The following is a 15,717-nucleotide window of genomic DNA, read 5'->3' as shown; positions in this document are numbered from 1 at the left end:
TTATTGTGCTCACTGAAACTACAGTCTGTCCCAAAAATATTGACTGTGGGTTCACTTCACGTTAATAGTTCACATTTATAGTAAATTCACAGTTTTTCGTGCGTAATATTGGCGTTTGGCGTCCTCACCGCTGTTGAACGTTCAATACTAGCACCTCACTGTCCATATCACAGTTTCACCTTCACAGTTTTTCACACTGTTTAAAGTAACTGTTTCGATTAGTTCACAAACACTAATGTATTTCATTCAGTCTGAACTGGATTTTGGCTAGTGCTGGATTTTACCAGTCTCTCGCACTAATTATCTCTTTTTATTTTCCACTTAGAGTCGTACTTGCCTTCAGATTTTTTGACTATACAATTGTATTTCCGTCTCATCTGAGGTAAGTCCCCATGTCATGTCTGCCCACTCATTGCGTACTTGCTCTCCAGAGCCAGGCTCGACTTTACAAAACCTTGCCTCTCGCATTATTGTACACATTTTATAATCTAGGCCTAGCGTGCAAGTTCCTAGATTAATGTTAGATTTGTGACTTTTGTTTGCACTACAAATTCGTGCAAATCTCTGCCTTAGCAGATGGCAATATATTTTAACAGTGCTTAGCGGTAGTCGCGTTTATTGATTTGCTTTGTACCTTGTCCACAACACATGAGGTACCTCGGGTGATGTACACCCTGCACTCACATTGTTAAGTAAATTATGCTTGAGCATATTTCAAGATCGGTATAGACATAAATACATGAAACGACTTATACACTATAATATTGAATTTCATAAGTTGCATTACTACTACAGTTCAAAAATATTCATGACACACTAATGAAAAATTCTTTCATCATTACATGCTATTGAATTTTTTAAAAATATTTTTAAAGCATTTTTCAACATGAAATTTTTAACATATTCTTAAACCTACGTTCATTTTTTTCTTCAAAATGCAATTGCTTAAAAATACTATTATTCCTTAACATCTACGAAATTGAATCGCACTAATCTTGTGTGCCTCATTGTCTTTAAATATTACACTAAAATCGGAACATTTACACACAGAAAAAATACGCTATAAACTTAACCTACTACACACAAATGTAAACGTTGCTCTACTGAGCGAACTTCTTTAAGTCTTTGTAAGTATTTTTTCTTATTTCCTTGGTAACTGCCTCCTTATTTGACCACGGAATGGTGTAGTTTGCGTGACAGAAAGTATCGTGAGGTACCACTTCGATGTTATAGGTGTAGCCCTCGATAACACCGGGTTTTTCCGAAAACACATTCTCATAATCTGTAAGTAGCTGAGTCAATTCGTTTTGTTGTGCTTCAGTCAAATGTTCTGACTCCCTAACTTTCATGGCTATCAGTTTCCTTTTTTCCTCTCTGTCTTCAGTAATAAACTCCATATAACATGCTTGTCTTGTACTTAAGTCAGAATATAAATTCATTACCTGTATTCCTACGAATCTCGTTTGAAAGCTCCGGCAATATTTACCGTGCACTTCCCGTGTCCTCAACAACGGCAAAATTACCCGTCTACCCTCATTCATAAGGCTTACTTCCCCGCACAAGAGGTCGATTTTTGCGTCCCTCTGGCGTAAAAATTCCATCCCCAGGATGCAAGCAACACCTAATCCCTTAACTACTAGGAACGAGCTTTTCATTGCTTCATTTCCTACCGTAAACTCGACTTGCACCTGGTGCTTTATGATATGAGATTGTGCACCTATTGCACCTGTAACACGACAATTCTTCACTGGCAATACTGGTATTCTATTATTTTGACTCAAGTACTTGTAAAAATTTGCGCTCATGACATTGGTTGACGCACCGGTATCGACTATTATGTGTATTGGTGCTCCATACATATCTGCTTGCAATATAGCCTGCACAACACTTTTGTCGGTTCGGTTACATGTCTGCGGTATGTCTACAAGTTCCTTTTCTATTTTTGTTCCTTCATTGTATCTCAGCATACAAAGTTTATGGCTGTCATCTGTGAATGTGCCCTCACTACACCATCCTGCAGCCAACAACGGAGAGCGTATTGTGGCTGTCTTTAGTTTAACGGATGAGCATCAGTGGGTTGACAGTTGTCTGTCACTTCCACTAACCTCACATTGTGGTTCTGGTTGTTGTTGTTGCTACTGTTGGGTTGACTGCCCTGCCTCCCCGATGATGTATTTTGATATTGTGTATGGCTCTGGTTTTGTGGTGGTCGGTTGTAACTCCCTGACATGTTCTGTGACGGACCTGGGTTGGCGTTCCATTGTGGCGCTGTGTTTTGTTGCCACTGTGGTGTCGGTTCGTTACGACCACGCCACTGGTTTCGGTTGTTCCGCCATTGCGGATTGCCGTTACCATTATGTCCATTACTCATGCGTCCATCATGATGTCTCTTTCGATTTTCACGATTATAACCGTTGCCATTATAACCATTGCCATTGTTTGTGCCTTGATTCTGTTGCCGGTGCTCTTGCCTATTCCCGTTACCATTTGGTACTAAGTTACTACCGTTACTGTGGCTGCTATTGTAATCGGCTTTGTGTTGATTATAGCCTGCATGGTTCCACTTGTTTTCGGTTTTCATATCTTCGATCAATAGGTCAACAGAATCCACTATTTCCATGAATAGTTCTATATCGTATTCCGGCACATTGATGAAATATCTTTTAATTTCACTGGGCAACTTCATTTTTATTAATCTGATTATATCACGATCGGACATTGGCTCGTCCCAGTACCTGGTTTTGTTTATATACTTTTCGAAATATTTGCGTAACGTTCCCATCTTAGGATTGTACATTTCTGGACTGTACAACTCCTTTCGTAGTCTTTCTTGGACGCTATCGGACCAGAATTTTTGCAAGAATGCACCTTCAAACTGTTGCATCGTTAGACATTTTTCGGACACGTCGGTGGCCCACAGTGCCGCGTCACCTTGAATAAAGGAGACCACGAACTGTATTCTTTGTCTTTCCGTCCATGTCCTGGGAAACACATTCCTGAAGCTCTTAATAAATACAACAGGGTGGACATTTCGTTTTTCGCTATTGAAGGGTTGGAATGTCCTGTGTTTTATTACATTGTCCTCTTTTTTGCATGTCTGATTGCTACATTCTGGGACATTCATCACTTCGTGATGTGCGCTGCACGGTATCGCGTGTTGCTCGTGCTCATAATTCGCATTAGGTTGCGGTTGCGCACTCGCACCCTGGCTACCGTCAGCGTTATTATAGTAATCAGTACGCGGAGTCTGATTCATGATCTGTCCGCCACTGTTTACATTGCTTTCCAACGCAGACAGTCTCCGCGCGACCTCCTGATGCCAATTTGGCAACTCCGCAGTCACACGGGATTTGATCTGTGTTAATTCGGCACGTAGTGCGGCAGCGCTAGCGTCAATATTTACACTCGCGGCCGCAGTCGCTTGTTCTACAGCTGTTTTTACATCGCTTTCAATCTTTGCAGATATCTCGCGATCCTTTACTTCTAGCCATTCATTTAATTCTTTTTCTACTTTTTGAGCTTGCACTTCCAAATATGCGTCAATACTTTTCCGTGCATCTATCTCCACATTATCCACGCGGTTGGTTAAAGTCTGGACATTGTCTTCAAGCCTAGCCTGCGATATCTGTAATTTTTGCATCTCTCCGGCTAAGCTTTGCACAAGATCGGGGATCTCTTTGCACGCATCCCGCATCTCGGCTAGTTCGCTTTGGATCCTATCTAGTTTCGCTTCATTGCGCTGCTCTTGCTCACGTAGCATCTGAGCCAGTTTTTCGTCTCTTTGTTTTTCCCTCTGTTCTGACATTCTTTCCTTTTCCCTTTCTTTCAGTTCTCTTTGTTGCTCTTGCTCATGGAGCATCTGAGCCAGTTTCTGATCTCTTTCCCTATCTCTTTCTTCTAACCTGCGCAGAAATTCTGCAAATGGGTCTGCAATCGGTGAGCATACTGGTGCCCCACTTAATCTAGCACTCGATTGGCCCCCCTGCCCAGGCAGTGGAGTTGTTGCTCTATTCCCATTCTGCTGTGGAGCGTCATTCACCGACCACAGATCCTCGCCCCCCGCTCCGGAAATTATGTTATCCGAGGCGGTGGCTTGGGATTCGTTTACGTATTGCAAATGATCCTCACTTTCCATATTAACAGAATTTTGTTCTTCTGGTACGGATGCTTTAGGTTGTCCTATCTTACCCATACTAAATTCACTTTAAGCCACTGACGAATCTTTAACACTGATACACACACGATTAATTATCCCCTCCAAAAATAAACACATAAATACACAAAACGAATAATTATCCCTCCAAAAATAAACACATAAATACACAAAACACCGAAGGTATCTCATGTGCACATGTGTTCGATATTCCGCACAGAGCTACACAGGATGCTTGCACAATAGGCCTTACCTTACTTATTTTTCTTTCTCGCAATCCTTTTTCTTTTCTACACTTTTTCCTCTCCAGATCTCCTCAGGGTGTGGTTTTGTTGTTGTACATGTAAAAGAATTCATACAAGCATTAATATTTTACAACAATTAGACACATACATAATTACATTCATTACAATAGAATCATATTAATTGGGCCCCAAAGTTGCGGCGCCAATCTCGCGTCCGTCGGTCGTCGTAATTTAATGTATATATTATTATTGTTGTTATTATTTTTTTTGATTGTTGCCGACTTACGTGGTTGGCCTTAATAAAAATGATATTTAAGTTGAGCAATGCAATAAACTTTTCATATAAATTTCCTCGGCTAGTCAGTTGACGTTAAAGCAAAAGATCTTTAGTTATTAATTACAATTGCGGCCCACACACGCGCGAGAGTATTTTCTTACCTCCGTTAACCATTGTATTGTAGTCAGAGTCCTGGCTCTGGGTCTCGGCTATGCTACTGAAAATAAGAATCTTAAAGCTAAGTATTTCTGCAACTTCGTGCGGCTGTGGAGAAAAATTAATATTATGCTAATAGCGGGCGAGTTTTCCGCTTCCGCTAATTTTTCATAAGTTAATATCGCCACGTAATGGCGTCGTTGGCTGCATCGGCCGCTGCGATTGTTGAGCTGTAAATTACTTGAATGCAGGTTAATTCAAGGAAGGCGGACATGAAATCGGGATCACCTCTTACAAATTAAAAGTGCACAATAAATTTGGATCAGTATATTATATGCTTAACTCATACAAATATGCTTACATTCGTCAGCACACGCAAGATGTCCCTCTAGACACATTCAAGACAAAAGAGGAAGTGAAGTCGACTAAAAAATTAACAAAAGAGCGTAACTGGGCGTCTCTCTAGATCATTCTGTCATAAATTATTTCTTTGCAATCTAAACCTACACAGAGAAATTATTATTTTACGGCTACATGATAAAAAAAATCTCTTACAAATTATGAATGTCTTCTTTATAAATATTGTCTTTTCGTAATATGGCACTGGGGACGCTATATGGTGAAGAGAATACTGCATGTGATTCACAATTCATAAAAGTTCCTGTTAGCAACCATCTCTTCTCACGGGTAGGAAAGAATTCAGAACGTAGAGTTGGCCATATTGACAAACATCCCACACAGTCTTGCCAGTCCCACCTTTCTTTTTTACTGACGCAGAGGTTTTGGCGCCAGTATTTATCTTTGTGCCTGCAAAGCATGCCTGTGTAGCGCCACATATATTCGATGGCAGAAGTTAGTTGTGGCGGCACCCACAAACATTTTTCAGAACTTCCGCTTACTTTGCAGTCGATTCTAAGCCGCAGGCAGTTTTTTGGATCACAAAAACTGGAAAAAAGTGCGGCTTAGATTCGAATAAATGCAGTAGGTGCAGTCGGAATGTTAGACAGGGGGCAGAAAAGGAGAGAAGTATAAAGACTGTGGGTGTGCTGGTGGAATAGAAGGCTATGTAGTGCTGGAGTGGGGACAGGGAAGAGGAGGGGTGGCTGAAAGACAGTGAGTTACAAACGTTGAGACCAGGAGGGTTACGGGAGTGTGGGATGTATTGAAGGGATAGTTCCCACCTGTACAGTTCAGGAGAGCTGGGATCCTAGGGAAGTGTGATAGGACTGCTCTCATTTTTTGTACATGTAGATGAGCACAGTCTGCAAATGTTTGCTGATTACACTGAAGTATATGGGAAAGGTTTGTTGCTGAGCGACTCTTGGAGGGTCAAGATGACTTCAACAGAATTTCCGTTTGAGGATGATAAATTGCAACTTGCTTTAAATGTAGAAAAATGTAAGTTAATCCAGAGGAGTAGGAAAAAAAATCGTCTGATGTTCAGGTACGGCGTTAATGTTGTATGGCTTTGTCACAGTCACAAAGATTAAACACTTAGGTGTAACAGAGCAAAACGTCAGGAAATGGGACAAGAACATAACGTCTGCTGTGGGGAAGGTGAATGGTTGACTTTGGTTTGTTGGGATAATTCTAGGAAAGTGTAGCTCATCTATAGAAGAGACCGTGTGCAGAATACTTGCATGGCCCTTCTCTAGTACTGCTGGAGTGTTTGGGATCCGCAGCAGGTCAGATTAAAAGAAGACATCAAAGCAATTAAAATCGTGCAGCTAGGTTTGTTACTGATAGGTTTGATCAATGTGTGAGTATTACAGAAAAGCTCAGTGGGCTCAAATAGGAATCCCTGGAGAGAATATTATATCCTTTTCACAAAACAATAGTGAAAAAATTTACAGAATTAGCATTTTTGACTGACTGAAGGGCAATTCTACTGCCACATACGTACATTTCACATGAGGACCACCAAGACAAGATAAGAGAAATAAGGGCTTGTATGAAGACATTTGAATGGTTTTTTTGTCCTCGCTTCGTTTCTGAGTGGAACAGGAAAATAATTTGATGAAAAGCTGTCAGGTTTCCGGCTGGGTTGCAGTGTTAAAATACACAACTGGCCATTAAAATTGCTACACCACGAAGATGATGTGCTACAGACTCGAAATTTAACCGACAGGAAGAAGATGCTGTGATATGCAAATGATTAGCTTCTCAGAGCATTCACACAAGGTTGGCACCAGAGGCGACACCTACAACGTGCTGACATGAGGAAAGTTTCCAACCGATTTCTCATACACAAACAGCAGTTGTCCGGCGTTGCCTGGTGAAACATTGTTGTGATGCCTCGCGTAGGGCGGAGAAATGCGTACCATAACGTTTCCGACTATTAATAAAGATCGGATTGTAGCCTATCGCGATTGCGGTTTATCGTATCGCGACATTGCTGCTGGCATTGGTCGAGATCCAATGACTGTTAGCAGAATATGGAATCGGTGGGTGCAGGAGGGTAATACGGAACGCCGTGCTGGATCCCAACGGTTTCGTATCACTAGCAGTCGAGATGACAGGCATCTTATCTGCACGGCTGTAACGGATCGTGCAGCCACGTCTCGATCCCTGAGTCAACAGATGGGGATGTTTGCAAGACAACGACCATCTGCATGAACAGTTCGACGACATTTGCAGCAGCACGGACTATCAGCTCGGAGACCGTGGCTGCGGTTACCCTTGATGTCTCATCACAGACAGGAGCGCCTGTGATGGTGTACTCGACGAAGAACCTGGGTGCACGAATGGCAAAACATCTCTTTTTTTTTTTTTTTTTTCCCCAGATGAATCCAGGTTCTGTTTACAGCCTCATGATGGCCGCATCCGTGTTTGGCGACATTGCGGTGAACGCACATTGGAAGCGTGTATTCGTCATCGCCATACTGGCGTATCACCCGGTGTGATGGTATGGAGTGCCATCGGTTACACGTCTCGGTCACCTCTTGTTCGTATTGACGGCAATTTGAACAGTGGGTGTTACATTTCAGATGTGTTCGACCCGTGGCTCTATCCTTCATTCGATCCCTGCAAAACCCTACATTTCAGCAGGATAATGTACGGCCGCATGTTGCAAGTCTTGTACAGGCCATTCTGGGTATAGAAAATGTTCGACTGCTGCCCTGGCCGGCACATTCTCCAGATCTCTCACCAACTGAAAACATCTGATCATTGGTGGCCGACCAACTGGCTCGCCACAATACTCCAGTCACTACTCTTGATGAACTGTGGTATCGTGTTGAAGCTGCATGGGCAACTGTACCTGTACACGCCATCCGAGCTCTGTTTGACTCGATGCCCAGGCATATCAAGGCCGTTATTACGGCCAGAGGTGGTTGTTCTGGGTACTGATTTCTCAGGATCTATGCACCCAAATTGCGTGAAAATGTAATCACATGTCAGTTGTAGGATAATATATTTGTCCAATGAATACCCGTTTATCATCTGCATTTCTTCTTGGTGTAGCAATTTTAATGGCCAGTCGTGTAGTATAGTATTTTAACGCTGGCACCCAGCAGGGAACTTGACAGCTTTTCATCAGTAGTATATGTCTACATTCATAGTTTTGGAGTACGTATACAGGTACATTACACATTTGTGAGAATCGTGGTTGCGTCGTATGAATGAGTCAAATTTCGTGTTTTAATTGATTCTCCTCTACATGTTTTGAATGGCAGAAACTGTTGTTGATGTAGAATGAGTGCTTATTTTCGTGGTATTTGATGTTTATATCTTTATAAACTTAAGCAGTTTAATGGAAATGGACTTCAATTTTTGCTTTGTTTCAGCCTGCAGAATGTATATTCTAAGATGCTCATAAGTGGAGAGAAATTCAAATACACGTAAGTTGGACTTGCCATTTAGTGCCTTTTTTCCTCTTTTTCTATGTTTCTGTCAACAATTTTTCAATTATGGGGACACTTTGTTCATAGATGCTGCAACTGTAAAGTGTTACTTACTGTAATTTTCCTTAATGAGAGGTGCTTCCTTCATGAAGTTGTGTATGTTGCAGTCACGATAAGCAGACAAAAAGAACATTCTCAAAACTGATTTTTTTTTATTTGTTTCATAATTTTACACCTGTTCTCTTACTGCTTCTGCCTTGAAATGTAATGTTGTCCTTCTGAAAACTGTCTCCAGCTTCTTCTGCTTTTTATAGTTCATTTTTTTTAATTACTTGGTTCCTGTTTGCTGTGGATTTCTTTTCCCAGACACACTTGAAGATCTGTTTTGTTGGCTTGTTGTCACTGATTTTGTTTAAATCAATCTTCTTTTTTTAGTGTTTATTATTTTTTCTATATATTCACGTATTTCATTATTGCTTCTTAATTTTCAGGCTATTGTGCTTGTTATTTGACAAATTTTCCTTCTTCACTCTAATATTATAAATTCGGTGACGGACATTCACTTATGTAGAGGCATTCTGGTTTTGCTGCCTTGTTCTAATGCATTACTATATGAATTTTTTATATGCACTTTTTATTGTAAATATTTTTGTTATTTCATATGCTCCTGCAATTATCTATGTCCTTTCTTTTATGGCACAGTTTTCTTAAATTCTCTCTCTTCGGTACTGTGCTTATTTTTTCCTGATATTTACTACCCTAGCTGCATCATTTTTCACTTTTAAAACTGGTAAAATAACCCTCTGGTCTGATTATGGAACCACACTGTGCATCACAACATGGACTTGTATCCAGGAAGACTGGTTTCAGATCCCTATCTGGCAACCCATCTTTGTTTTCTACAGTTTCTGTAAACCAGAGGTGAATAATGGGATAGGTCCTCTAGAAGGGACACAGCTGATTTCCTTCTGCAGTAGAAACTTGTGCTCAACCTGTAATAACCCTATCGTCAAAGAGAGACAAAGGTGTAAAATGTAGAAAAACGTAAAATGTGGGAAATAATGTTTTAAGCTTTAAAAGTTATGTACAGGATACCCACTTGCATTTTCACACTTTATGTATGATATGTGCACATAATAGGCATCAAAATAGTTGTTACAGACTTGTTTATTATCTAACAAAAACAGCTGGTGTAACTGGAACTGATAACTGTCTAGGAAGTAGAAATGTTTGACTTGATTTCGCACACCATAATCGATGTTTCTCGAAAGCCTGCATCTGTCATTCATAATTTAAATAATGAAACACTGTACTAGTTACATGTTTTTTCATGCTAAGCACAACACGTTTTGAAACTCTCTCGTTTTCAAGTGCAAATATGTACATAAATATTTTGTGTGGTGTTTGCTTATGTGTTGTTCTGCGTCTCTCACACTGTAGTCGTCTTTTTGAGGTTATCAGCTACAGTGCCTCCTCAGTTATGTAGAAAACCACACACACGCAAACTATCACTCACATTGTTTGTTTGTGTAACATCACAAAAAAATACATATGTGAATACTGCACTTGACAACAAGAATAAATTCTCGAAATATGTTTTGCTCAGCACAAAAAAATATGTAATTGATGCTGTGTTTAAACCACAAATGTTAGAGTGAAGCAAAGTGAGTTAGTTATGTTGTCAAGTAGCACTACAAGTGGTCAAATGCCAAAAAACACTAAATATGGGTCGACAAACATGTCACGATGATGACAACAATCACAAAAGTGCGTATGCACAGTAGAGAGAGTTTGGAAATGGTTGTGATTGGTCACGATATCTTAATACGAACGAACCTACTTACTTCCATCAGCTACCACAGCAAGTAGAGTTGGCAGTGGCAGGAGATAATACACAAATTGTTCCAACTTTTACACATTTACTGGTTCAAATCCACTGAGTAGAGTGCCCTGGTGTCAAGAAACTTAACCACATAATGTTTGAAAACACTATTTGACGGCCAGTATCATGCCAGTGTCATTTTCTGTCCTTTTTTTCTCCACAAACATTTTTTCATATGTGTAAATTGCAGGATAACTATAAATATATTGAAGAAAATTGGATGCGAATTAACATTTTGGACATAGGAAATTTGATGGAAGCAATAAAAAAATGTCGTAAACTGTGGGAAAATGTTAATTCTGAGAACATAAAAATGGGGTTATACTGTATTCTTACTTTAACACATTGTGATCATTTCGAGCATTTTGTGCTAACTATTGGGATTTTTGTTATTATTATTATACCACATGGCATTAAAAGCTGTTAACAGTTTGAGATCCAACCACTTAGAATAAATTTGAGCCCAGAAAATGAGCCATTTATGCCATTATTTAAAATGTCACTGGCACACTGAGGCAACAAAAGCCATAGGTCCTTCCTAATATCGTGTCGGACCTATTTTTGCTGGTGTAGTGCAGCAGCTCGATGCGGCATGGACTCAACAAGTCATTGGAAGTCCCCAGTTGAGCCATGCTGTGTTTGTAGCCATCCATAATTATGAAAGTGTTGCCGGTGCAGGATTTTGTGCACGAATTGACCTCTCAATTATGTCCCATAAGCATGGGTGTACACACAAGATATTCCCAGTTTTTCACTAGTTTATTGTTTTATTTAATAAGAAATGCTGCATGTTTGCTTGGATTGTACAAGTGCATTCATGTATTTAAAATGTTTATTAAAACCAGTTTTTCACTGGTTTACTGTTTTATTTAATAAGAAGTGCTGTCCTGGTCCCCCCTAGTTCAGATCCTGGGTACGCCCTTGCCCATAAGTGTTTGATGTGATTCATGTTGGGTGATCTGGGTGGCCAAATCATTCACTCAAATTGTCCAGAATCTTCTTCAAACCAATCACAACGACATGCCACACTGTCATCCATGAAAATTCCATCATTGTTTGTGAACACAAACTCCATGAACGGCTGCAAATGGTCTCCAAGTCATCGAACGTAAACATTTGCAGTCGGTGATCCATTCATTTGGACCAGAGGACCCACTTAGAAGAAAGATTAAGGAAAGGCAAACCTATGTTTCTAGCATTTGTAGACATAGAGAAAGCTTTTGAGAATGTTGACTGGAATACTCTCTTAGAAATTCTGAAGATGGCAGGGGTAAAATACAGGGAGCAAAAGGCTATTTACAATTTGTACAGAAACCAGATGGCAGTTACAAGAGTCGAGGGGTATGAAAGGTGAGCAGTGGTTGGGAAGGGAGTGAGACAGGGTTGTAACCTATCCTCGATGCTATTCAATCTGTATATTGAGCAAGCAGTGAAGGAAACAAAAGAAAAGTTCAGAGTAGGTATTAAAATCCATGGAGAAGAAATAAAAACTTTGAGGTTCGCCGATGACATTGTAATTCTGTCAGAGACAGCAAAGGACTTGGAAGAGCAGCTGAACGGAATGGACAGAGTCTTGAAAGGAGGGTATAAGATGAACATCAACAAAAGCAAAATGAGGATAATGGAATGTAGTCGAATTAAGTTGGGTGATGCTGAGGGAATTAGATTAGGAAATGAGGCATTTAAAGTAGTAAAGGAGGTTTGCTGTTTGGGGAGCAAAATAACTGATGATGGTTGAAGTAGAGAGGTTATAAAATGTAGACTGGCAATGGCAAGGAAGGCGTTTCTGAAGAAGAGAAGTTTCTTAACATGGAGTATAGATTTAAGTGTCAGGAAGTCGTTTCTGAAAGTATTTGTATGGAGTGTAGCCATGTATGGAAGTGAAACATGGACGGTAAATAATTTGGACAGGAAGAGAATAGAAGCTTTTGAAATGTGGTGCTACAGAAGAATGCTGAAGATTAGATGGGTAGATCACGTAACTAATGAGGAGGTATTGAATAGAATTGGGGAGAATAGGAGTTTGTGGCACATCTTGACAAGAAGAAGGGACCGGTTGGTAGGACATGTTCTGAGGCATCAAGGGATCACCAATTTAGTACTGGAGGGCAGAGTGGAGGGTAAAAATCGTAGAGGGAGACCTAGAGATGAATACACTAAGCAGATTCAGAAGGATGTAGGTTGCAGTAGGTACTGGGAGATGAAGAAGCTTGCACAGGATAGAGTAGCATAGAGAGCTGCATCAAACCAGTCTCAGGACTGGAAACAACAACAACAACATTTCTACCACCTTTCTGGCAATTTGTGGACACCATGCCAATAGAAATGTTCATCTTTTGAAGTAAACCAATCAGATATCCAATTTTCGACTTCTTTGTAGGAATCGAAGTCTTCCTCAGCCAATGCGTGTCCCATTGATGAAAAAAAATGGTAGTTGGAAGGGGCCAAGTTGGTGAATACGGCGGGTGGGGTAGCAGCTCCCAGCCAAGTGTTCTGATTGTATCCTGAACCAGTTTTGCTTTGTATGCAAGTGCATTGTCGAGTAAAAAAATTACTTTGCCATGTCTTCTGGCCCATTCTGGTCTTTTTTCGATTAATGCGTAGTTCAAATTGATCATTTGTTGTCTGTAGCGATTAGTATTCACAGTTTCACCAGGTTTTAGAGGCTCACGATAAACCACACCTTTCTGATCCCACCAAACACAGAGCATTGTCTTCTTGCCAAATCGATCTGGTTTTACAGTCGGTGTTGATGGTTGTCCAGGACTAACCCACGATTTTTCCCGTTTAGGATTCTTAAAATAAATCCATTTTTCATCTCCAGTAACAATTCGATGCAAAATTGATTTTCTTTCATGTCTTTGAAGCAAAATTTGACAAATGGTTTTTCGGTTTTCCATCTGTCTTTCATTCAATTCATGTGGCACCCATTTTCCACACTTTTGGATTTTTTCCATAGCTTTCAAACGATCAGAAATTGTTTGTTGTGCAACATTTATCCTGTGCAAGCTTTTTCATCTCCCAGTACCTACTGCAACCTACATCCTTCTGAATCTGCTTAGTGTATTCATCTCTAGGTCTCCCTCTACGATTTTTACCCTCCACTCTGCCCGCCAGTACTAAATTGGTGATCCCTTGATGCCTCAGAACATGTCCTACCCACTGGTCCCTTCTTCTTGTCAAGATGTGCCACAAACTCCTATTCTCCCCGATTCTATTCAATACCTCCTCATTAGTTATGTGATCTACCCATCTAATCGTCAGCATTCTTCTGTAGCACCACATTTCGAAAGCTTCTATTCTCTTCTTGTCCAAACTATTTATCGTCAATGTTTCACTTCCATACATGGCTACACTCCATACGAATACTTTCAGAAATGACTTCCTGACACTTAAATCAATACTGGATGTTAACAAATTTCTCTTCTTCAGAAACGCTTTGCTTGCCATTGCCAGCCTACATTTTATATCCTCTCTACTTCGACCATCATCAGTTATTTTGCTCCCCAAATAGCAAAACTCCTTTACTACTTTAAGTGCCTCATTTCCTAATCTAATTCCCTCAGCATCACCCGACTTAATTCGACTACATTCCATTATCCTCGTTTTGCTTTTGTTGATGTTCATCTTATATCCTCCTTTCAAGACACTGTCCATTCCATTCAACTGCTCTTCCAAGTCCTTTGCTGTCTCTGACAGAATTGCAATGTCATCGGCGAACCTCAAAGTTTTTATTTCTTCTCCATGAATTTTAATACCTACTCCGAATTTTTCTTTTGTTTCCTTTACTGCTTGCTCAATATACAGATCGAACAACATCGGGGAGAGGCTACAACCCTGTCTTACTCCCTTCCCAACCACTGCTTCCCTTTCATGTCCCTCGACTCTTATAACTGCCATCTGGTTTCTGTACAAATTGTAAATAGCCTTTCGCTCCCTGTATTTTACCCCTGCCACCTTTAGAATTTGAAAGAGAGTATTCCAGTCAACATTGTCAAAAGCTTTCTCTAAGTCTACAAATGCTAGAAACGTAGGTTTGCCTTTCCTTAATCTTTCTTCTAAGATAAGTCGTAAGGTCAGTATTGCCTCACGTGTTCCAGTGTTTCTACGGAATCCAAACTGATCTTCCCCGAGGTTGGCTTGTACTAGTTTTTCCATTTGTCTGTAAAGAATTCGTGTTAGTATTTTGCAGCTGTGACTTATTAAACTGATAGTTCGGTAATTTTCACATCTGTCAACACCTGCTTTCTCTGGGATTGGAATTATTATATTCTTCTTGAAGTCTGAGGGTATTTCGCCTGTTTCATACATCTTGCTCACCAGATGGTAGAGTTTTGTCAGGACTGGCTCTCCCAAGGCCGTCAGTAGTTCCAATGGAATGTTGTCTACTCCGGGGGCTTTGTTTCGACTCAGGTCTTTCAGTGCTCTGTCAAACTCTTCACGCAGTATCTTATCTCCCATTTCATCTTCATCTACATCCGCTTCCATTTCCATAATATTTTCCTCAAGTACATCGCCCTTGTATAGACCCTCTATATACTCCTTCCACCTTTCTGCTTTCCCTTCTTTGCTTAGAACTGGGTTTCCATCTGAGCTCTTGATATTCATACAAGTCGTTCTCTTATCTCCAAAGGTCTCTTTAATTTTCCTGTAGGCAGTATCTATTTTACCCCTAGTGAGATAGGCCTCTACATCCTTACATTTGTCCTCTAGCCATCCCTGCTTAGCCATTTTGCACTTCCTGTCGATCTCAATTTTGAGACGTTTGTATTCCTTTTTGCCTGCTTCATTTACTGCATTTTTATATTTTCTCCATTTCCTCCTTTCATCAATTAAATTCAATATTTCTTCTGTTACCCAAGGATTTCTACTAGCCCTCGTCCTCTTACCTACTTGATCGTCTGCTGCCTTCGCTACTTCATCCCTCAAAGCTACCCATTCTTCTTCTACTGTATTTCTTTCCCCCATTCCTGTCAATTGTTCCCTTATGCTCTCCCTGAAACTCTGTACAAACTCTGGTTTAGTCAGTTTATCCAGGTCCCATCACCTTAAATTCCCACCTTTTTGCAGTTTCTTCAGTTTTAATCTACAGGTCATAACCAATAGATTGTGGTCAGAGTCCACATCTGCCCCTGGAAATGTCTTACAATTTAAAACCTGGT

At 40.4% G+C, this 15,717-nt stretch overlaps 1 protein-coding gene across 2 annotated transcripts in view; it reads left to right on the top strand.

Annotated features, from left to right (window-relative positions):
• The window catches only part of LOC124554163 (solute carrier family 35 member E2A-like), a 156,744-nt gene that overhangs the window by 71,334 nt on the left and 69,693 nt on the right, over window positions 1–15,717 (top strand). For both annotated transcript variants that reach the window (XM_047128235.1, XM_047128234.1), the window contains exon 5: window positions 8,617–8,670. In XM_047128235.1, the coding sequence (XP_046984191.1) occupies window positions 8,617–8,670 (54 nt within the window). The remainder of the gene's footprint in view (window positions 1–8,616; window positions 8,671–15,717) is intronic.

The sequence above is a fragment of the Schistocerca americana genome, chromosome 11 (genome assembly GCF_021461395.2).
Source record: "Schistocerca americana isolate TAMUIC-IGC-003095 chromosome 11, iqSchAmer2.1, whole genome shotgun sequence".
Classification (NCBI taxonomy): Eukaryota; Metazoa; Arthropoda; class Insecta; order Orthoptera; family Acrididae; genus Schistocerca; species Schistocerca americana.
This window is presented reverse-complemented; position numbering and strand designations above follow the sequence as displayed.